Here is a 23726-nt window from a genome sequence, read left to right as displayed (position 1 = left end):
ATTATTTTCTAGCACCTCTGTAAGAGTCAGCAAGGATGAGGAAACTAGCAAGAACATTCCCCAAAGTTAAGAACATAAACTCTTCCCCTGCCCCCAGTACTCCTCTCCCCACAGCATGGGAGCTCACTGAAAAAGGATCCAGGAGCAAGAGATAAACATGTCCAAACTAGATATATATAGAGATATATATATACATATACATATGTATATATATGGTTATAAAAATAATAACAACAATAATAATAATAAAAGAGATACAGTAATACAGGCCTGCCTAAATTGTACCAGTTAAGAAAGGAACCCCCAACACAATTGATACGATTATAAACACCTTGTTATGACATAATGGCCTGTACAACAGACCCATAAAAATGATTTTTTTTTAAAAAAAGAAAAAGATATTTAGACAAACAAGAAATCCCCTTCCTATGTTGGAAATGATAACCCACCTTAACTTGTCATCGTGACTGCTGGAAATGATAAGTAGTCCTTTTACTTAATTTTTTTTTGTGGTTTTTTTTTTTTTTTTTACATTTTTGGTTAGAAAGTTCTCCAATCCATGAAGCAATCCTGAAAAGACAGTGTTTATTACAAAATTAGGCAAATGTCTGTCCCATCTTTCCATCCTTCCTGTTTTTGTTTGTTTTCCTTCTCTCCCTTGTCCCCAGCAACACGGTGAGAGGAAGCCAATCATATTTTCAGTTTTAAACCCAACCAGCAGCCAATCACTCTGCAAAGTAAAGAAGGCTGGTGGCAGCCCGGCTTGGCCCAGCTCACTGTGCCTTAGAGGCAGTAGTGGTGGTGGAAGCAGCCCCACTAGCAGAGGCCACAGTGAAGAGAGAGTTTTGGATGGACTCAGCTGAGGCGGAGGTGGCGTGAAGGCTGGCAACTGGTCCAGAGGTCCCTGCGGAGGCTGCAGCTGCAGAGACCAGGCTAACTGGGTTGCTGGTGAGCAGAGATAGGTTCTGAGGATTCAGGAACAGTGGGGCAGTCACGATGTTAGGAGTTCCTCCTGCATTGGCAAATACCAGGTTCCCAGTTGCATCCAGTGATGTTATTGGAAGAGATCCACCAGATGCAAGAGCTAAAGAATGAAACCCACAGATGGGTAGGGATGAGAGCGTTAAAATGACGAGCAGAAGGCAGGGAATTTACAAAAGTCCTTTAAGTATTTCTGTGCTTATGCCAGAGTTCATTACTTTATCACACAAAGTAAACTGTATTTATAAATCCCAAATGAAGCTAGTTCTACCAAAACTGAAAACTCTAAGCAATCTAATGGTTGTGTTTCTCAACAACCTAGGAATCTTGGAGGCTAGCTTCCAACCTATTCTGTCCTCCTGAATTTTAGCACAATATATTATAGGATGAAATATATTTTACATAAAGCTTTCACCAGTTCTAAAGTAAATTGAAGGTTACAATAATTAAATGAAGTAACTACCTGCTTAGAAAGAATATGGAATATTCTCAAGCACAGCATAATTTTTGTTTTCCATAAAGGAAAAGAGTCTATCAGACTATTTCCTAGAAGGCTAGAAGAAATACTAGTGATCTAAGTGACCCTATATGAACTGACCAAAATTAGGAAAGGCTTTGACTCTTCAATGAAGCCAGGATATATGTGCATGCGTTGTTGTAAGTGCAACCAGAAAAGCATCATCAAAATTTTGGGGAGTGTACCTAGACATTCCTTCTTTCGCTATCCTTCTCTGTGATTTGATACAAGAAATTTTTAGCTCTCTCAGAAAAGGTCTATAATTTACTGTAGCATTTTTCTTGTTGGCATAAAATAAATTAGTTCACTATTTTTATAAGTATGTATATGTGTATATATACATGTGTATGTGTGCATGTGTGTATGTACACACGTACACATACACACACAAAACATAGTCAGGAATGATTACTGGATGGTGGTCCCCTACTGTATGGCATTAGAGTACAGTTGTATTGTAGGGCCTGCTCCGGCCTTTGATGGTGCGTGTGATTTCTGGGTTGGGGGTGAAGATCTACTTCTAGGTACCATCCCATACCTTCTGGGGCCCTAAGGAAAGATAGTAAGCTTGTGCCGTCTGGCACAAATACCTTGTCCCAGATCTCTGATACCTTCGAATAAGATCACTGACAGGTATACTAAATGTCCCCAAATTAGAAGTTAGCTGATTATTTTAAAAAGGTTAACTCCTACTTCAACAAAAATTTCTCTATAAGAAAAGACTTCCCACCCTTGGCAATTAATTTTATTTATCATTTTGTCAAAATTATAATAGAGCAAAATAATTCAGACATTATGCTAGAGTTAGTTGTAGGAAGAAAATTTTGAGTATGCCTTGATAGATGTCACTCCTAAATACTTTATGCATTTTGTGATTATTTTCAGTATGTCTTCTCTATTATTTCCTCCTGGATTTTGTTATTACTACAAAGCCATATTGTTGATTTTGGTACCATGTTACTTTACTGAAGCTAATACTGGGTCTTCCACTATGCTGATGCTGTGGAATTTCCTAACACCATCATCCCATTGGCAAACAGGGATACTTTTGCCATGGTTTATGCCTTTCTCTTCCTCTTGGCTTACTGATCGTGCTAGCATCCATGCTTAGTTGTAATGTGATTTCATGTACAACATATCCCTATTGAAGTGCCGTGCATATGCCAAAAGGCAACTTCAGAACCCTCAAAATTTAGTTCTAGCTGCCCCACTGCTTGTTTTGCCCCTAATAATAATTCAAAGATTCACAAAAGGTTTGTACAAAAATCCTGAGAGACAGGATCACAGAGCTGGAGTTGGAAGCAACCTCTGAGATCACCCAATCTAACAGCCTCCTTTCTCAGACAAGGCCCAGAGAGACTTTCCTAAGTCATCTGGGTAAGTGGAAGGTCTCAGATTCAAACTTGTCTCAACCCCATTCTACAGATGAGGAAGTGAAAGTTTTGAAGAGGTTGACTGATTTGCCTGGGTCACACACCACACAATTCAAGGTCACAGACCACAGGTCTGGAGCTGGAAGGGATTTCTGATTTAAGTGTCCAGTGGAGATCTGGAACCCAGCCTCCAGATTCAAAGGCCAATGCACCAGTAACAATGCTAGAGCTCAGCCTTCTGAGGCCAAGAGATCTAATTTGACCCCAAATCACATAAATTACAAAGGAAAAACTAAAGCTCATTTCTCTGACTGATTAGTGTTGTTAACTTAAGTATCTTTCTTTGAATCCAACAACTAAATCTTCTCAAACAAAAACTAAACCAATTAGGCTTCTGGCCACCACACACCCTTTGTTTTGTAATGCTTGAATATATTTATTAGAAACCATTGTACATTGTCACTGTGTTGGTGTCTCATTCCTTTTCTAGACTGTAAGCTCCCTGAGGACAAGGCCCATGTTCTATCTCCTTGAGCTCCTTGCATGACTCTGCATATAGCAGGAGCTGGAGAAGTATTTGCTAAATTTTATGTGATGGGTACCTCGAGGGGTTAACCTGCTAAACAAATGATTTCTTTTTGGATAGGCTGTGCTCCTGCAGAAGGCATGAAGTAGAGTTTTGACAATGTGCTCTCACTATGGAGCTACAAGAATCCAAGAATGAGTCATCCATGGAACGTTAGTAATGCTTTTAACAGAGCAAAGTACACTTTCAAGGAACCTCATCATGCAAAGGGCCCCAAATGTAGTAGTTATTAAAAAAATGCCTAGGAGGTTTAGGGGGACAAAGCTCATTAAATGTTTGAATGAAGTGGGCTCTATCTTCAGGCTCTTTATACTTTCAGGAGGAAATTCTTACAAAGAGATCAGTGCCCAGCATGTTAAAATTTTCTTTTAAAACAATTCTCTATGTGATATACTTACTGTACTACAGGGTCCTCCCATACTGGATGGCCCCAATTGTCACAAAGTATTTCTAGCTGTTCCACAGGAAAGTTTGGCAAATACCTGGGAGTCAGTAACTGTTCTTTCTTCCTCAGCAGCCCACTTGTCTCTCCCCCTACCCATATCTCTTCCACAGTGAAGGTCATCCTTCACTGATTCTCATAAAGCATGAGCTTACATTTTCTCACTGCTCCGGATGCCCTGATGCTCTGTATTTAGTTTATCAGTCTTTCCTAAAATGAAGGACCCAGAACGGAATACCCAACTCTAGCTATGCTGTGACCAGGGCCAAATACAATGGGAAAACACTGCCTCCCTGCCTCTCTTTAGGCAGCCTTTGACGAGATGTGGTGTTTTGGCTGTCAGATGGTTCACCTGAGTGCCACTAAAACCAGCAGTTCTTTTTCAGATGATCTGTTATGCTGCCAGGCCTCCCCCAACTTGTCACTTGTGAAGGTGACAGCTATGCAAGGCAATGGGAACTTCTATCTTGCAGAACTCAAACAAAACCCCCTACCTTATTCAATATTTTATTTGGGACAGTTCTTTGGTGGGGAAACAAAAAACCTAGATTAAGAAGAAAAAAGTTTCTCTGTGAAAGACAAGACTGAAAACATCTCAGCTACAGCATCCTTTGAACTTGCAAGACTGAAAATGTAAGCATATTTATATAATTCTTATGAGATTACAAGCAAGTCATAAATATAAGCAGTATAAAATTTCGATTTCCCAACGCACTTACCTATGTCACCAGCATCCAACCCTAAACCAATATGTGTGTGTTATTTTCTGTTCTGGATCCCCAGATAGCAGCTACCTGTCTTGCAAAGCTTCCATCCGTGATGGCACACTTTCTCTGTCCTCAAGAACAGGGATAATCACCAATCTTGTGCTGTCACCCTCCCACCCCATTTCTCAAAAAGAATGGCCAACCGTGGGAAAAATGCAACTGACCTTGAATGGTTGCGAGTGTACTGTTGCTCATCAGAGCTGGGCTGAGGGCACTGCCCAATGTCCCTGGGTTGAGACTGAGTAAGGCACCTCTGTGGTTCCGAGAGAGGGAACAAAGACAGGGAGAAGTAGTTACTTTCCAGTAAAATCTGTCATCAGTCTGAGAACCAGCCACATAGAGAAAAGAGAGGAGAATACAGTTGGGAGTAGACTCCCAGAGCCTTTCCTGTAATATCTGATTATCTCTGTGCTGCAATATGTTGGAAAGTGCCTCAGAAGTACTGTTTTCCTTTATATTTACTAAAGCAAAGCTGTTTGCTGAAAAGTATTACTATTTACACAAATCTTAAAAAAAAAAAATGCTCCAGTCCAAAGACTTAAATTTTCAAGAAACTTCTCAGTCTCTCTTTTTTTTTTTTGGTGAGGCAATTGGGGTCACACAGCTCATAAGTGTCAAGTGTCTGAGGCCAAATTTGAACTTAGGTCCTCCCGACTCCAAGACTGGAGCTTTATCCATTGCACCACCTAGCTGTCCTCTCAAGAAACTTCTCACATTTCCTATAGTGATAATATAAAATTTGGGAACTGCACAAATCTCTCTCTTTACAACCTGAAATAACAGAAGAGGTCACGAAAAAATAATGCTGGAAATCTACAATGCCTTTGCATTTCACGTTTAGAAACAAACAGATGATGTGGTTAACTAGACAAAGCAAGGGACTGGGTGGGTATCAGGACATTTATTTTCTGACTCTACTGCATGGACACCTTACTTGAGGGTGTGTACTGTGACTGACACCACAGCTTGGACATTTTGAGAGATACCCAACGTCAAGAAAACAAAGAACTACTATCAGATCACGCGTGCCAGTTCTTGGTCTGGTAACCGGAGGGACGTGCTGCCCTCCTGGCTGTGTACTTCAAAGTGTACATCTGCAGCATCAAGATATTGGCCACCTCCTCTTCAGGGTATTGTGAAATTTATTTAAACCTACCTAAGATATTGTGAATTTTTTAAAAGAATGGTTATAGAACAATTAATTATAAAGCCTTAAAAACAGAAACATTTTGATGAAGAACAGAGGGTGGTGAAAAGACTGTGCTCTAAGTAATGTGAACCCCTCCTTCCTTCCTCGTTCATGTATTTCATGAGACAGCAGAGAAAAGGCAGCTCCTTACCCAGCTGCAAACTGTGAGGGTGCCATCAGCCCTGGACTTAATCCTGCTGCAGCAGCCATTGCAGCAAGACTGGCATTCGCAGGCAACTGAGCAGCTCCTTGGAGGGCAGCTGCTGCTGTCTGCAGCCCGGATGCTGTCACCATCACCTGGCTGGTCCCAAGAGGGGAGGACAGAGGGGCGGAGGTGGTCTGTGTTGTGCTGGTCTCGCTGGCACTGGATGCCTCAGAGGCGGAGGCAGAAGGGGAGGGGCTCAGAGAGGGGGGTGTCACTGCTGAGGAAGCTGGAGGTGCTGTTGAAATCACTGTTGCAGTGTTGTTGGAGGTGGTTTCTGTAGTGCCTGAAAGGAGGAGCTGGATTAGAAAGTAGAAACTTCAACCTGAAAACCCTTAAGTAAAAAGTAATTTTTTGGGGAAAACGAGTGGAGTCCTAATTATGCCTTTTGTTTTAATATCACCTACCCCTCCCCATCTCCTCACTCAGCAAACCTTTTCTTGTAACAAAGGTTAAAAAAGAAAAGAAAAAAAAAAACACAGTTCCGCAAAAACAACATATCCAGAACAGCTGATATCATGTACAACATACTTTCTTCTACCTCTGAAATGAGGGAGGAAGACCCACTTTCTTCCCTCTTCTCCAGGGCTGAGTTTCTTGGCCACTATAATCATACAGTTTTCAGTTTCATTTTATTGTTCTTTTCACTTATATTTTGTAGTTATTGTCTATTGTCTTCCTGGTTCTGTTTTGTTTGGTATCGGTTCACATGTCTTCAGGTTTTTTCTGAATTCTTTAATATTTGCCATATTTTATGACACAGTAAAATTCAACTTTATTCACGCATCACACTTTGTTTAACTATTTTACAAGTCAATAGGAATATACTTTATTTCCAATTCTTTGGCACCAAAGTGTTGCAGTGAATATTTTGGTTACATGGGATCTTTGTGCCTTTGAACTCCATGGAGGCACATGCCTAAAAGTAGGCTCTTAGAAGAGCTGCTTTTCTCCAAGACAGCGGGATCATCTGCACAATGAGGCCACCAACATTCATGTTTTACATGGCCTTTTTCTCTATAGCTATTTCTTTATGTTCTCTCCTAGCTTGATTCAACTGCAACTACAAAAAATAATCTTAGGAAAAGAATCTTAAGTAAAACAGATAGAAATACAGTTTTGAATCTCAAATATGAAAAGCCAAATACACAAAAGAAAATGAAAAGAAAAATAGGAAGAACTCACTATCAGCTTCCTTCTTAGGGACAAAAGACCATCAAGGGACATCATCTCAGGATGAGAACAACTGCCCTGAAAAAAGAGGCTCATAGTGGCCCCCCTCAAAAAAACTCCCCAATAACAGCCCTTCTGAAATGGTTCATCTTCATCAGGAAGCCTGAGATTTTTTTAGAGGTCTGAATAGAGAATAAAAATTAACCCAACTATTTTTTGGTGGGGTAAGAATAGATGTAAACACCAATTTCCACAGCTACTGGTCTAAGAACAACACCAACTGTCCCATTTAAATATCTCTTTTTCATTCAGGAAACATTTGTAGTTCTCAAGGATGAGCTTTAAAGAAGCATGTGTGTGTGCTTTATCACCGAGGCAGCAAAACCTCCCAAGTTTGACACTCTGATGTCATAAACAGGTGAGCCATGAGACTACTGTTGGTGAGGTTTTACAAACCAAGGTCCTAGGAACACTTTAAGGTACAAGAAGAATGGCCGGTATCTAAACAGAAATGATTGATGTCAATGAGAACTTCTGAGATTAAAAACCAATCCACCAAACTGCTCTGAGGTGGTAGAAATGCCTGCAAATTCCTACAAAGTATTGATATGATGCATCTCTCTCTCTCTGTCTCTCTCTCTCCTTCCCCCCCTCCCCCCAATGTCAAAGCATAAATTATCTTGGGAGGGGAAAGGAAGCAAAACCTTCCCCTGATTTATGACTTCAGTGACATTAGGTGATTAGTAACAGACTGTAAGAAGAGGAAAAGAGTGGAGATCTTTGTGCTACAGACACCAACTTAGTCATCTAGAAGAACTAAGGCTATGTGGGCCAAGTGGATCTTACTTCAATTAAGTTAATTCTGCAAGACTTACATGAATCGATACCAAGTGAAATAAGCAGAGGCAGAAAAACAACATACCCAAAGACAACAATAACGTAAACAGAAAGAAACACCACCACAAAATGAATGAAGGCTGCAAAATGATAAAGAACAAGCTTGGCCCCAAAAAGAGATGAGAAGATGCCTCAACCAATCCTTTGCAGAGGGGATGGAGTCCATGGGCTCAAAACACTGCATGTAACACTTTCCACCCCCAATACATTTTTCAATATATTAACTGGATTTCCTAAATTTTCTTTGTATTCTTCTAAATGCTAGGGACAGAAGTAGCAAAGAAAGAGATATAAAAAATATAGTTCTGATGGAAGAGGCAACATAAAGCCATAGCTCCAGAGCCAGAAGGCATCCTAGAGATCTTTGGGTCCAGTTTCATCGTTTTATAATTGAGGAAACTGAAGTTCACACTGGATGCCTTGTACAAGGTCACACAGGTAATACGTCTTGATTAGGAAAATAATCATAGATTCAACCCTCTATGTCATACTTCCTTCATTCTGTAGTTATTTATTAAGGTCCCACTGTATGTCAGGTACTGTTCTAAGAGCTGGGGATACAGAGACAAAAAAATAAAACATTTTCTGCCCTCAGTAAAGTCTCATTTTATTGGGTGGAAATGATATATGTACATAACTAGGAAAATGTAGGACAAAATAATTTTGGGGTTGTGGGTGGAAGGAAGGGAACTAGCACTAGGGAGATATCAAAAGAAGTTTCATCTAAGAGGTAGCAATCCTTTCACAACATGGGTAAATAAAGGCTTTCAAAAATCCTGCTTCTGATAAATTAGAGGCCACTGTCTACCATACTTTTCTCATGCTGTCACTGTCATGCTATCATCTTCCCAATATCTAATCTAAATTTTCTTCTTTGTAATACTCATTTGTTGCTATTAATTCTGTGCTCTAGGAACAAAAACAACAGGTCAGTGTCCACTTCCACATGAGAGGCCTTCAAATACCTCAAGACAACGATCAGTCCCCTCTAGTCTTCTCTTCTCCAGGCTACCAATTTCCTTGACCGATCTTCATAAAGCATGATGTTAAAGGTCCTCTGCTATCCTGGAAGCATTCTTTTGGATGCTTTATAGCTTACCTCTTTCTTTCTTTCCTTCCTTACTTCTTTCTTTCTTTCCTTCCTTACTTCTTTCTTTCTTTCTTTCAGCTGACTGGGGTGAAATAACTTGCCCAGGGTTACATAGCTAGTGAGTGTCTCAGGCCACATTTAACCTCAGGTCCTCCTGACTCCAAGGCTGCGTGCTCTGTCCACTGTGCCACCTTACTTTGCTTTCTTAATGCAGCTAAGATTACTTTAGTTTTGTTGGATACCAAAGAATCACTCCTCAATTGCAGCGGTGAAACTTTTTGGTGAGCATATAGCATCCTGCTTTACACCTTGCTTGCTGTTTGATGGTCAGAGGGTTGTTCAACGGGTTATTTCTGTTGCTGACTCCTTCAAGGAATCTTGAATGATTCTGACATATAGATTGAGGGTGGAGGGTTTTTCCTTGTTGGAAAAGAACACATTTTGTGTATCAAAGTAGCGTTCTGTTATACTGAATCAAATATTACACTGTAATCAACAAAGACAGTTGGTTATTATATGCTTTGGACCTGTCAGCTAATCATGAAATGGTGAAGATGTAGTCTACTATAGAGCCCTATTTTAAATACTAATACCCTCATTGAGGATATGTCCTCAACTGACATACAGACAACTCTGAGAGTTTGTAAAGATGAGGTATGTTGTAGAAATGGGAGATAGGTCAGTATTTACTAGTGTTTTTTGGTGATATTTATCGTTTATAATAAAGCCTGAGATTTTGTCCCCCTAAGTCTTTGGTATCTATCTTTATACACCCTTCCCTTCAGATACCTTGCATAGTGGTCCCTCAACAGTCTCACAACCGTGTCTACTTCCAGTATGGATTTCCGCTACATACATCTGATTAATCTTTCTGCTTTTCCTGTTTTTATTCTCTTTATGCCATTCTAGTCCGTCTAATAAATATATATCCAGGACCATGATGTTAGGCCAAGTGTAGCAATTCTACTGTCCTTGATGGAGAAAACAGTGTGGTTCTATTTTTGAAGGAAATCTTGCATGATTTTGATATGTGAATAGGAAACACCATGTTTAAAAAAAAAAGAATCTGCAGGATGTCATTTTATAAATATTTCTACAAATCATTTTGTTTTCTTTCCTAGTTTTTTTTTTCCTTTTAGGGTCCTTCTATTTTAATTCTTAAATTCCCTTAGGAAAACTTTGCTTAGCTGGACATCTTGCCATGCTTTCTTGAAACTGGTTTTATTTTCATTGCTTTTCTCTGCTTTATGAGACTCTGTAAATATACATATATCTATGTATATGTAAATATGCATTGCTTCATAAAGCAGAGAATATACACACACATATATAAGTATATATTTATAAATATACATAAGCATATATAGGTGTGTCAATATCTATCCACCTAGTGGCATAGATTTAGATGCATACTCTGATACTTGGTGACTTTAATGCAAAAGTAGGGAAAAGGTGAAGATGGGGAGAAATATACTGGAAAGCATGGTTCAGGAAGAAGGAAGCCACAAATCTATACACTACACAAAGCCCCAAGCCTTTAGAAAAGAATTGTTAAGTCAGAGCAAGCACAAAATAATGCCTTAACAAAAGAAATAGATTAGATTGCAAAAGACAGGGAAGCACTTATTACTGATGAGGTAATTATTTTCCAGGCTATCTACTCATTAGAGCCAAGATAAGAATTAGTAAAAAGATTAAGAAAAAAGAAAACAGGAAGAATGGGGGAAAAAAAGATATAGGGTACAGTTGAAACAACATAATCCTCAAACCAATCAATCAACAAATGTTTATTAACTGCTTACAGTGTTTCAGGAACTGTGCATGAGCTGGGGATACAAAAAGTGAAAACAATGCCTTCCCTCAAGGAACTTACATTCTAATGGAAAAGATAACATGTATAAATCAGAACACAGAAATACAGAGCAGACAAGAGGGAACCTTAGAGGCAATCAGTAAAGGATTCCTGGAGGAGGTGGTGCTTGAGCTGAGTCTTAAAGGAAGTCACAGGTTCTAGAAGGTAGAGGTTGGGAGGGAGGCCATTTTAAGCAAGGAAACAATAACCAGTGCAAAAATGAGGGGGTGGGGAAAATGTCATAGGTGACACTCTACCCCTAAAGTGGGCTGGTATGGCTGGAATTTAGTGTGTGTACAGGAGACTGGAATGTAATAAAATGCAAAAGGTTAAGAAAAGGCCAGGCTGTGAAGAGCTTTAAGTGGAAAAGTACTTTATATTTGATCCTAACGGTAACAGGGAGCTTACTGGAGTTTAGTGGAGGTGGGGAGGCGACATGGTCACACCTACACTTTAGGAAAGTCACTTTGGCAGTTAAATGGAAAATGGATTGGAATGGAGGCAGTGCCCTGAAGTAGGCAGACCAATTTCACTGGTTAAAGCGAGAGGCAATGAGGGGATACATTTGAGAGATGTTAGAGAAAACAATCCCAAAATCTGGTAACTGAGTGGATAGGTCACTGAGGTTGTGAACTTGGGCAAAGATGGCGGAGCTCCAGAGTAATAGGGAAGAAGTTCCAAAGTGGGGAGGATTTGGTGGAAAGTATCGCATTCTGTTTTGGACATACTAAATTTGAGATGCCTTAGAGGACACATAGTTTAAAATATCCAACAGCAACTCAGAAGAGAGACTAGGATTTGAGAAACAGATCTGGTATCCACATATAGATGACAATTAAATCTAAGGGAGAGGAGATGAAGTGGAGAGTATGTCGAGAAAAGAGGGCCCAGGCAGAACGCCGGGGGACACCCAAGTATTTAACAAACAAAAACAGAAAGAGGACAAAAAAAAAAAACCAAAAACAAAACCAAATTAATTAACTGCCACAAAAAAAAAAAAAAAGAGCCCAGAGAAAGGCTTAGTCAGCAATCAACTGAGTTATGTTCTGAGAACAGAGATGCTGCTAAAGGCAACAGTGGTTTAGATTACAAACTCATTTGTACTGTAATTTGTAATCCAACAAAGGAGGATGATGGACACATAAAAAATGGACCAACTTTTGAGGGAGAAGAAGACTGGAGTAAGTAAAAGTACTGTAAAATTTCCTAAAGGCAACATCCTCCCCCTTTTTTTAAAATTTTGGATTCTGCTCAAGGTCCAACTGGAGTGTCTACCTAAGATACATGTACTAATAGACCTGCTCCATGGACTGTCCATTTCATTTAACTGCATATCACAGTGTGGAAAACAGGCATTATTCACCCACTCAGTCTTCCATATACGGATAGTTGGGTTTAACTCTTGGTGAGAGTATGGATCTCATTTCAGTAATTATCTGGGGATTGATGCAACTGGCACAATGTTCTCTATAAATAGGAATAGCTAGAGGACTTCAACATCTATAGGGAATCCTTCCATGGGAACTACACACTGGACATGTTCCATGACAGTGGTAAACATACAACTCTCTGTGTTGTGCCTTGCTTGATATGTGTGATATTAGAAGAAGACTGAACAAAATCATCTCTGCTGTTACTTAAAGTAAAGTATAAACTGCTAGATGCACAGGAGGCATACTGCATCAATTACTTTTTAGTGTTCACAAACAATAAGCATAGTGGTATCTCAGATTGTCTGTGACTTTCATTCAATTGTGTGACTATAAAGATGTGGTCTATTTAGAACATCATTGGTAAAAGCTGCTCATTTCCTTCTCATACCTTCATTATGGGTGGCTTTGATACTGAGGTTATTATTCTCATAAAAATTTTACAGATATGAGAAAATAGGTACATGGACCAATAGTTTTTGATATTTTTTCAGTCGCTTTTTGGGGGGGGAATAAGATCTGAGATTTTTTTTCTAGGCCTTTGGCTTTTGCTTCTCTTTCAACAACCTTGAAAAACTACTTTGTCAATGCCTTTCAAAATGATGTTGTCTACAGTATACAACTCCTATGCACATATGGGGTCTAGTTCAGCTGTTACTCTCATTTTTGTTTTCTTCGGTGCTATTTCTATTTCCTCAACTAAAAAAAAACATAGGTCATCTAAAATGGTGGAAAAGAAGATGCTTACCTTTATTAGCCCTGTCCAGTTTCCATCAGGACTACTTTATTCCCCTGGAGAGTCTGGGCACTTAGGTCAGTGTTTATATAAGGCTACCACAGAGCAAAATTTCTTATTCTGTAGCTACTTGATAGGTTAGAGGTCATATATAGTGCGACTGAAGGTGACTAATCTAGAAAAGTAGTGCAGTAATCTTTGAGGCTAATAAACATTGTTTACTTGGAGAACTGAAAAGGAGCAGCCTAATTTTAGGAAAAAAAATCTTCACAATTTTAACAATCTTCCATTATATCATATTTGAATACTGTAATCTCATCCCATCCCCACCCCCATCCTGTTTAAACTAGACAATAATGAGCTTCCTAATTGTTGTTAGCAGTTTCCAATACTCAGATAATGCACACTTCAGAAAGCTTACTCCTGAGTTAAAATAAATATAAAAAAATGGAATTATTTCAGATAAGCAAATAAAAAAATAGGATATGGTCCTATCAATTAAAATGAACCTATTTGTCAAATTTCATCAGAGAAGGCAAAAACTGAACTGGGTCATGGAAACTATATTCCACTTGCTCCAGCTCCCTTTAAGGAGGATATAAAACAAAGGGACTAGCAAAGAAAATCTGACACTGCTACTAAAGTTGGCTCAAAGGCTATTAATAAGACATATACTGTATCTATTGACCCCAGAAATGATCAAAACAAAAAATAAAATAAAAAAGGCTTTTTTTTTTTATTTAAAGGTGATGGAATTAAAAACTCAACAACTACTTGTTAAGTGCCTGTTCTTTACAAATTGTAGAGGCAAGATGGCTAAGGACATAAAAGTGCTTGCCTTAGAGTCAAAAAAGGTTCCCCCCACCCAGTTGTATCCAACCCTTCATGATCACATATAGGGTTTTTTTGGCAAAGATACTGGAGTGGTTTGCCATTTCCTTTTCCAGCTCATTTACAGATGAGGAAACTGAGGCAAAAAGGGTTAAGTGACTTGCCCAGGGTCACACAGCTAGTAAGTATCTAAGGCCAGATTTGAACTAGGATGACAAGTTTCCCTTCCTCCAGGTCCAGCACTCTATCCACCGCACCACCTAACTGACCATGAATCAAGAAGACCTGGATTGAAATTCTGACTGCTAATGCTAACTCTGATTCTGGCCAAGCCACATAACCTCTGTGTGTCTCAGGAAGCTCCCTATGCTGATCAGCTGAGGCTTAGATTAACTGCAGTTTTTGTTAGTCCAGGGAGTTCTCACAGTGGGAGCTGTGAGAACTGGCACCAGAAGCCAAAACCACAGCTCTTGTGCATATGCGCATATATTCACTCTACCTACACTTTAGTGCGGGATTGTCCTCTTGTGAGGACACAATGAGATACTATTTCTAAGGAAGTTAGCAGCAGAGTACCTGGTACACCCCAGGACAACATAAATGCTCATTCCTTTCCCTTCCCTGGGAGGATCTAAAGACAAAAACAAAGTAAGTCCTGACCTGAAGCTTACATTCCACTGGAGGGGGGGTCCCCAATGTGTACATAATTAAGATAATAGATCTGGGGAATACTAGAGCACTGACAGCTGGTGGGGACAGGGAGCTTCCTGGAGGAGGCAGCACTTGAGCATCCCAAGCCCAGGAAGGAGGAGTCCTGTCCCTTCACTTCCACAACGTCCTGCTCATCTGTCCTTCACTCCCACTGATATCATCTCTCAGCTGACTGCAGGGGTCTGCTCCCTCATCTGCCTGCTTTCATTATCTCCTCTCTCCAAGGTACCCATCACACATCTGCCCAAGTGATATTCCTAAGGCACAGGTCTGACCACATCCCATCCTCTATGGTGCCGTCAAACTGGCCTTGGTGTTCCATCTCCTATCTCCAAGCCTTGGCCTTCCCCCAGTTCCCATCTCCCACAGCTGTGTGGATCTTACTCCTCTCCACCTTTCAGAGACTCAGCTCATGCACCATCTTCTGCTGAAATCTTTTGTGACTCCCTTTCTCATCCTCTACCTACTTCGTAGATACCGCTTTTGGTGGTAACGTAGCATTTGCAGCCCAAGGGTTCAAACAAACATTCCTTTTTCTGAAATCCTATTTAAAAATACCATCTCAGATAGAAGCTAAAAACAAATAAAAATTGCTGACCAAAAAAAAAAAAAAAAAAAAAAAAGAAGCTAAAAAGCAGTGAGCAAGGAGGTTCCCTGGGGTCACCAGAGCTCCCCACCAAGTCCTAAAAATTCCTTGTGTACTCCTTTTGCTCAAAGGGCCCACAGCTGAGGCCAAGATCAAGCAGCCTGAGACCAGAGAGGGCTTAAAGATAACCCTAATCACCTCAGCCTCACTCCAAGCAGGTGGTATGAGAGAGAAGAGAAGAAACAGAGAAAGAGAGAGAGGGGGAGAGGGGGAGAGAGAGAGAGAGAGAGAGAGAGAGAGAGAACAAACTCACACCTCCCTAGCTCTTTCTGTGGCATACAACTCTACTCCCCAGACCTCTGCCACCAAGTGCATTGGTCGCCAGGTTGTCACAAACAACCGTCCACCTGTTTACACTTGTACCCAACCTGAGGAGGCACCAGCCAAAAGGGCCCCTGTAGATCTCCTCTTGCTGGCCTGACCACAGGGAATTTGTGCCCTCCCTCTAAATCACCTGGATCTGTACATGTTGTTTCCCTTGGATAGACTGTGAACTCTCTGCTTACAGGGGGCTATTTCACTTTCTTCTTTGTGTCCCTCCTCCCCAAACCCCGCCCCAGGGCGAACATAGATCCTGGCACACAGCAGACATCTAATAAATGCTTATTGATTAATGCTAGGCTGGGAAGCTTGTATTGTATCTCAGAGGCACTGGGGGAGTCATATGAGGTTTCTGAGCAAAGAAATTATATCATCAGACCTGTGCCTTATGAAGATTATTCTGGAAGGATTGGAAAGGGAAAAGCCTGGAAGTCAGAAGGCCAAATAAAAGGCTAATGCAATAGCCCAGTCAAGAATGATAGAAGTGTGAACCAGGATGGGGGAGGAGGGAGGGAAGACAAAGAAGATTCTGTGGAGGCAGAAGTAATAAGACTTGGCAACTGATTGGACACAGTGGAGTGAGGGAAAGTGAAGAGTGGAGGATAATTCCTAGGTTGCAGCCTGACAACCTAAAAGACACCTGATCGAAACAGGAAAGGAAAGGGGGGAGTTTTGAAAAGAAAGATATGAGCTGTTTCAGACATGGTGAGTTCAAGATTCCTATAGGACAGCCAGTTGGAAATGTCCACTAGGCAATGAATAATGCAAGACTGTAACTCAAGAGAAATACTAGGGCTGGACAGGGAGAGCTATTAAGTTATCTGCATAGACGTGGTAACTTAACCCATGGGGATTCACAGAGAAGAATGCAATGAGAGAGGGGAGGGAGCACAAAGCTTTGGGGTACACCACATGTGATGATTTTGCAAAGGACTGAAAAAGAGTGACCAGACAGGCAGGGGCAGAACCAAGAGAGAACAGTATCATGAAAATCCAAAGAAGAGACTTTCAAGAAGAAAGGTAATCACCAGTGTTAAAAGGGACAGAGTTCAAAAAGGATTAGGATTGAGAGAGATCATCCGTTATCAGTTCGCAAGTGGTACTAAGAAAGAAATGTTTTAGTAAGGAGCCATTTTACAAGGGCTGGACAGCAAGTGGGTGGTAAATCAAAGGCAAAAAAAAGCAGACTTCTTTCTAGGACATGAGCAATAAAATGGAAGAAGATATAGGGCAGCTGATGGGAGGCTAGGGCCAAGTGAATGCCATTTTAAAAAAGGGCTAACACCTAGGCATATTTGCAGATGGTGTCATGGGGCATGGGAGTCATGGGGCAACTAGGTGGCACAGTGGATAGAACACTGGGCTTGAAGGTAAGAAGACTTGAGTTAAAATCCGGCCTCAGATACTTACTAGCTGTGTGACCTTGGGCAAGTCACTTAACCTTGTTTGCCTCAGTTTCCTTATCTGTAAAATGAGCTGGAGAAGGAAAAGGCAAACCACTCCAGTATCTGCCCAAAAAACCCCAAAAGAGGTCATAAAGAGTCAGACATGATTGAAAAACAACTAAACAACAACAGGAGTCAGGAGAAATGGGGATATTTGGAGGGAATAATAGATGGGGAAACCTTTCTGAAGTCTACAAGTAAAGTTGGCAACTTTGGCATAAAGAAGGGCCATCTTCCTCCTAGCTTGGTATAAAGTAGGAGAGGATAGGTGTGGAGGAATTTTAAGGTGTGAAGTGGGGAAAATGAGAGTTCATGAGAGATGGACTTCATTTTTTCTCAAGGTTAGCCCACCTGCTGAGAGAAAAGGAGACAGGGATTGGACAGGGAGCTTGCACATTAGCAGGTCATTAAAAAATGTTTGTGAAGAGAAGAGAAAAATTCTGAACAGACCTTGAGGGGAATATGATAAATCAAGCAATAAAGGACAAAACAATGAAGAGTAGTGAGGGCTGAGAGTAGTCTAGATGACATGAATTTTTAGTGGATCAAGTTGACTTGGTTATGTGGCCTCTTACAGAGGTGTCTAGCAATTGAGGATTAGAAATAAAGAAGGATGGTTGAGGTAGCCCAGGTAGCCCAGGGTAAGTGATAAAAGGTGGACAAAAGGCCAAAGGATTCATGGTAGAGGACAGTACACAACTGAACTGGATAACTGTAGGGTCAGGATCAAACGGAGCCAGAGAATGGGTGATCAAGTGAGCAATCCGGGAATGATGGAGGCACTGGCAGAATGACGATAAAGAATGGGTGAGGAGTAAGGCAGAGGGAGAGATCAAAAATAGAAGACTATGATCAGAAAGAAGAATTTCAGAATTCAAGACCATTGAGGTGGCCTGGAGGTTTCTGCTTTGCCAAGAAAACCCCAAATGGGGTCACAAAGAGTCGGACGTGACTGAAATGACTGGACAACTGCTTCAGAATTTACTCATATCACAGATCATGTATAAAAACATTAAGTCTCTAATGTTTAAAGAATTAGAGGCTTTAGATACCTTAAAAAACAAAACAAAACCTAGAAAAGGTCAGGTGTTGCCCTTGCTGGAATACCATCCTCACCTCATCACTGGATAGGAGTCGAGATCAGGCAGCATAAAAATCACCTCATTGTCAAGTTCCTATATGACTGAAAAATTGATGGCACAGCCATTTATCAAAGAATCATAGAATTTTGGAGCTAGAAGTGACGTCAGAAATCTAACACCTTCACTTTTACAGATGAGAAAAGTGAAGTCAGTGAAATAATCTGCCCAAACAATACACATGAAAAAAGTTAAACATCTAAAATGTCATGTGATTTAAAGCCAGTGAGCACGATAGGATCCTACTCAACTCTAAATAGTTCAAAGCAGTGTTAGAAGCATACACCGTCGAAGAATACCAAGTAGTTCTTAATTAGAGGTCATTTTTAGTATAGGCAGTGAAACACACAAAAACACATCCTACAACTGATAACACCATCCTTCAATAACGACACCATATGTCCACCTGGATTTAAAACAATCAATGTTTTTCTGATGTTTTGGAACCCTGATGGATCTTCTGATCTGATGAATTGGAATGCTCTTTGCTCTCCAATGCTACTTCCACAGAACAACAAAAAAAAAGGTAGTGCAGTTGGGAATGCTGCAATTTAATTAAGTCCCTTGAGGACTTATTTTTTAAAAAGGTTCTCACCACAGTATGGACACATCCTAATTTACTCTACATCACTGTACATCAGGTTTCCTGAGAACACCACTCCACTGCCCTTCCCTTTGGGGGACGAGGAGGAAGACCATTCCATCAAGTCTTCAGCCTGCTCTTCCACCTTCCTTCTGCTCCTAGGACATGTCCCCTCACCTGAGCTGCCTAAGGTTCTGAGAGGACTCCACCTGGAGGCCGAACCCTTGTGGACAATGAAAACCTACTTGAACTCCTCCCTTGTCACATCCTCTCTATCCCAGTAATCCTGAACTCTCCGCTGTCATCATTTCACCAGTTGTGTCTCACCGCCTGATTTCTCATTCCCATTGCCTTCAACCCAAACTCTCAATGTCCCATTCTGAAGCCGCCTACCCTTTCCAACATGCCTCTGAAATGCCTGTTCCATCGGGAACAAACCTGTTCTCATCTTAAATCTTTTCCTTTCTGAATCTTTCCATCTTATATACCTCACTGCTCCCGGCTGATGACAGTCTCCTTGGCCTTTATTTTTACTCATGGCCCTGACCCATTGGTCAAGGTCAGGGAGTCAGACTGCTATTTGTTCCCTGTTGCCAATTCCAAGATTTACCCGTGCTGCGATCACTCTATGACCTTTCCTTGTTTGAGGTTCACACAATCCATAGCCACCACCACACAATCAAAATTGGGTATAGCTGTTGTCTACAAATCTCTAAGTCACTGCCCTTCTTTCTCAATAACTTTAGTGCCTGGCTCATTGTCTTTCCTCCTCAATTCCTGCTCTCATGCTAGGGGACTTCTGAAATACAGATTAATACTCCTTCAAATACCTTAACCTCACAGTTCCTCAACTTACTTAAACGTGACTTCCTCCACTCTACCACAGCCACATACAAGGATGGTCACACTCATGATCTTGATAGGACCACCATTTTCATGCTCATGAGCTCTGAAATTCACCTATCTGATCACAATTTATTGTGATTCTACTTCTCCCTCTGCCTTGCAAGCCCAAACCTTATTCCTTGCCCTCACTATGACTATTAATCCTTCAACCTCTCAGTTATTCCCAGGCCATCATCCTGGCATTTGCTTTCCTTCCCTATCTTGGCCCTCTGGTATACCAGTGCAGCTCTACACCGTCTCCTTTTCTTGAGTCCCTGGTCCTTTTATCATACTGCCAATCTTGCCCTGCCAACCCTCAGCCTTGGATCAGGATCCCACCATCTGCTCCTTAGCTACTATACATATATTGTTCAACAAAGCTGGGATAAATCATTAAGCAATGCTGACTGGATCCACTGAACTTCCCTAATTAATTCACTATTCCACTCACTACAGGGACATTCTAAACATTACAACTCTTCTCAAACTCCCCATGGCTCCCCCATCTCCCAACCCTCTCAGATGAGAGCCTTGCCTCATAGACTACTGTAAAAAACTGAGTCCATTCACAGTGTCTCACAACACCCAGGCACACCTCCTGCCACTATTTCCTCCTTCATGCCCATCTTACATGAAGAGAAGGCCTTTATTCATGCCAAGGCAAATCCCTCTACATGTACAAATGACTCTATTCCATTCCATCTTCTCCAGCAGTATGCTCCCTCCATCACCCCCCACACTTTCACTTATCTTCAACATCTTCTCTACTGGTTGCTTCCCTACTGCATCCACAAATGCCCACATCTTACTTATCCTTGAAAAAACTCTTACTTGATCCATTCAGTGCCACTAACCACTGTCCCGTGCCTCTTTTTCCCTCTGTAGTTAAATTCCTTGAGAAGTGTGCAAATAATCAATGCCTCTACTTCCTTTCCTCTCACTTTCTTTTAAACTCCACAGTTTGACCCCATCATTCAAATGAAACCATTCTCTCCAAAGTTACCAATGATCTCTTCTTAACTGCCATATCTAATAGCTTTTTCTTTTTGATCCTCATGCTTGACTTTTCTGCAGCCTCGGAAACTGTTGAACGTTCTCTTCTTGTTGATACTCTCTTGATTTTAGGTCTTCATGACTCTACTCTACCTGGGTCCTTCTCCTTCCTGTCTAATCACAATTTCTTCTACAGGGCTGTCCTGGGTCCTCTTTTTCTTCTACCTCCACACTATTTCACTTGGTGATCTTGATAGCTCCCACGGATTCAATTATCATCTCTATGTTGATGATTCTCAGACCTAATGAGCCCTAACCTCTCTTCTAAACTTTAGACTTGTATTTCCATAGTAGACATATCAAACTGACATCCCAGACGCATCAAACTCAACATGTCCAAAGCGGAACTCATTAATTTTTCCCTGAAGGCCCTTCCTCATTAGTACCTGGAGCATTACCATACTCCAAGTTACCCAGTCTCAAAACCTAGGGATCATCCTTGACTTTTCACTCTTACCCCCTCCTCCCTTCTCTCCTCTTGCACTGCCACTACCTCGACACAGGCCACCATCACCTCTTCTTGCTTAGACTACTGGAACGGCTGCTGGGTGGTCAGCGTGCCTCAAATTTCTCCCCACTCTAGTACATCCTCCACTTAGCTGCCAAATTAATCTTCCTAAAGCACAGCCCTGACCATATTATTCCTTCATTCAATAAACTCCAGTGGCTCCCTATCCTCTTCAGGATCAAATATAAAATCCCCTCTCTGGCATTCAAAGTCTTTCACAATTTGGCGCCCTGCTACCTTTCCAGTCCTTTTACCTTTCTCTCCTCCCCCCACTCCCACCATGTACACTGTGATCCAGCGACACTAAGTGTCTTGTTGTTCCTCCCACAAGATATCCATCTCTAGACTCTGGGCATTTTCACTTGTGGTCTTCCATGCCTGGAATTTTCTCCTTACCTATCTCTACCTCTCAGCTTCCTTCAAGTGCCAGTTAAAATCCTGTCTTCTACAAGAAGTCTTCCCCAATCCCCCTTAATTCTAGTGCCTTCCTGGCACTGATCACTTCCAGTTCATCCTGTTCACAGCCGTTCTCAGGTTCCTCTCCCATTAGACTGAGAGCTCCTGGAGGGCATCCTGGAGACTACCTTTTGCCCTTCTGTGTATCCCTGGTGCTTAGCACTGTGCCTGGCCCATACTGGGTACTGACTTAGAACACAGGAACACTTCTACTGGGATCTTTCTTTGACTTGCCAGTAGCATTCTTTAGAATGACCCTGCCTTATCTGAACATGCTTATCCTGTCTGCAGTCTGAAGTGTAGCTATTGATGTGTCCCTGTCTGTTACCTGTAACAGAGAGATTGGTTACTGCAGCGCTGGTTAGGGGGAGTACGGGATTGACCGTCAGGGTAGTGGCCGCACTGCTTGTCACAAGGCTTGGTGTGGTCGCCACCTGCAGGTGAGAAGATGAAATATACATCAAAGGGCTGATAATCTGAAAGATAATAGAGCAATAAGGACTCCCTCAGGAAACGTTCATTCATAGAACTGTGGGGGGGTGGGAGGGAGGCAATAGAGAACTTAGTAACCTATACCTCTCCCCCTCCCTTCTGCACATAACTCAAGATGAGATTTAAGACAAAATAAAAAAAAGGTTTTTTAAACTCTAGTTACAGAATATCAAAATGAGAAAGTTGTAATAAAAATGATTTTACATGTCTTCCTAAGCACTATCACTGAAAAATAACGATATTGGTGTCAGGTAATTGAACTCTGCTATGCTGGGAGGAGTTCTATTCAAAACAGTAGTAAATTTGCATTTATCAGTTTTTACAGGATAAGTTTTATGGACATCTTTTGTTTTTCTGGCTATTTCTCCCCCCCCCCCCCCAAAACACCACCAATCTCACTTAAACTGATTGCCTCGGGTTGAAAAACAAACAAAATTACAGGAATTTAAGTCCTCTGTTTCTCAGCTTCTCTGAGTCAGTAAAAAATATGATACCAATTATTGGAATGTCTAACAAATCAAGAAGCATTTATTAAGTGCTTATCTATAGAGAGAGGTCAGGAGATCTAGGCTCCTGTTACAGCTTTCTTGTTGCCTAACTGTCTAAGGATGGGCAAGGAATTTACTGGTACCCCAGGCACCTCACATGTAAATAACAATAACAAAAATATCTGCTCCTTTTTTTCAATACTGTGCATGAAGCACTATTTGGACAAAGTATGATCTATAAACCCAAGCAGTACCATCAACATCTGAGATTGTGGCATAAATATCTGGGAAGAGAAAATTAAAGGTATGGACAAGTTTTTTTGTTTTTTTTAAAGAGAACACAAACAGGAAAAATGTTATTTTTAAAAAGTAAGAAATGCAGTATGTCTCTTCCCCAAGATCATTAATCCACACAAAATGAAATTTTTCTTTATGGCTAACTGACTTGTCTACTTAATAATTACAGTCTAATGAATCTGAAATTACCTTTATCAAAACCACAGGTGAAAACTTAGCGTGACTTTGTTTAAAGAACTTCCTAAGCCAAAACGATTCATTACAAAATTTAAAAAAAAACAAACACAGGGAAATGCAAGTTACATAGTCTTCAAAGCTTCAGAAAAATTATTTTCAATTACATGCCAGTGGAACCACAATTGCATTTCCCAAGACCCAGGATGATTAAATGACTACTATATATCTGACAGAGTCTAACATAATATCAAATTCTATGATAGAAATTAAGAAGTTGTGATGGGTTGCTCATGACACTCAAAAGAGTTACTGGAAGAAATATAAATTAAAATCATCCCAAGGTTCAACTTTACACCCAACAGATTAATAAAGGTGATGAAAAAAGGGAAATCACAATTGTTGAAGGGAAAATGGGAGGACAGACACACTAATGCACTGGTGAATTGGCCTAGTCATTCT

General features: G+C 40.8%; 1 protein-coding gene across 4 annotated transcripts in view; it reads right to left on the bottom strand.

Annotated features, from left to right (window-relative positions):
* Window positions 1-308: 308 nt before the first annotated feature.
* The window catches only part of POU2F1 (POU class 2 homeobox 1), a 243365-nt gene continuing 219947 nt past the window's right edge, over window positions 309-23726 (bottom strand). For all 4 annotated transcript variants that reach the window (XM_027868601.1, XM_027868599.1, XM_027868600.1 and 1 more), the window contains exons 13-16: window positions 22142-22247; window positions 6007-6343; window positions 4831-4919; window positions 309-1084 (exon numbers count right to left, since the gene is read on the bottom strand). In XM_027868601.1, the coding sequence (XP_027724402.1) occupies window positions 774-1084; window positions 4831-4919; window positions 6007-6343; window positions 22142-22247 (843 nt within the window). In that variant the 3' untranslated portion in view covers window positions 309-773. The remainder of the gene's footprint in view (window positions 1085-4830; window positions 4920-6006; window positions 6344-22141; window positions 22248-23726) is intronic.

Source organism: Vombatus ursinus, unplaced genomic scaffold (assembly GCF_900497805.2).
Source record: "Vombatus ursinus unplaced genomic scaffold, bare-nosed wombat genome assembly UNPS02014789.1, whole genome shotgun sequence".
Classification (NCBI taxonomy): domain Eukaryota; kingdom Metazoa; phylum Chordata; class Mammalia; order Diprotodontia; family Vombatidae; genus Vombatus; species Vombatus ursinus.
This window is presented reverse-complemented; position numbering and strand designations above follow the sequence as displayed.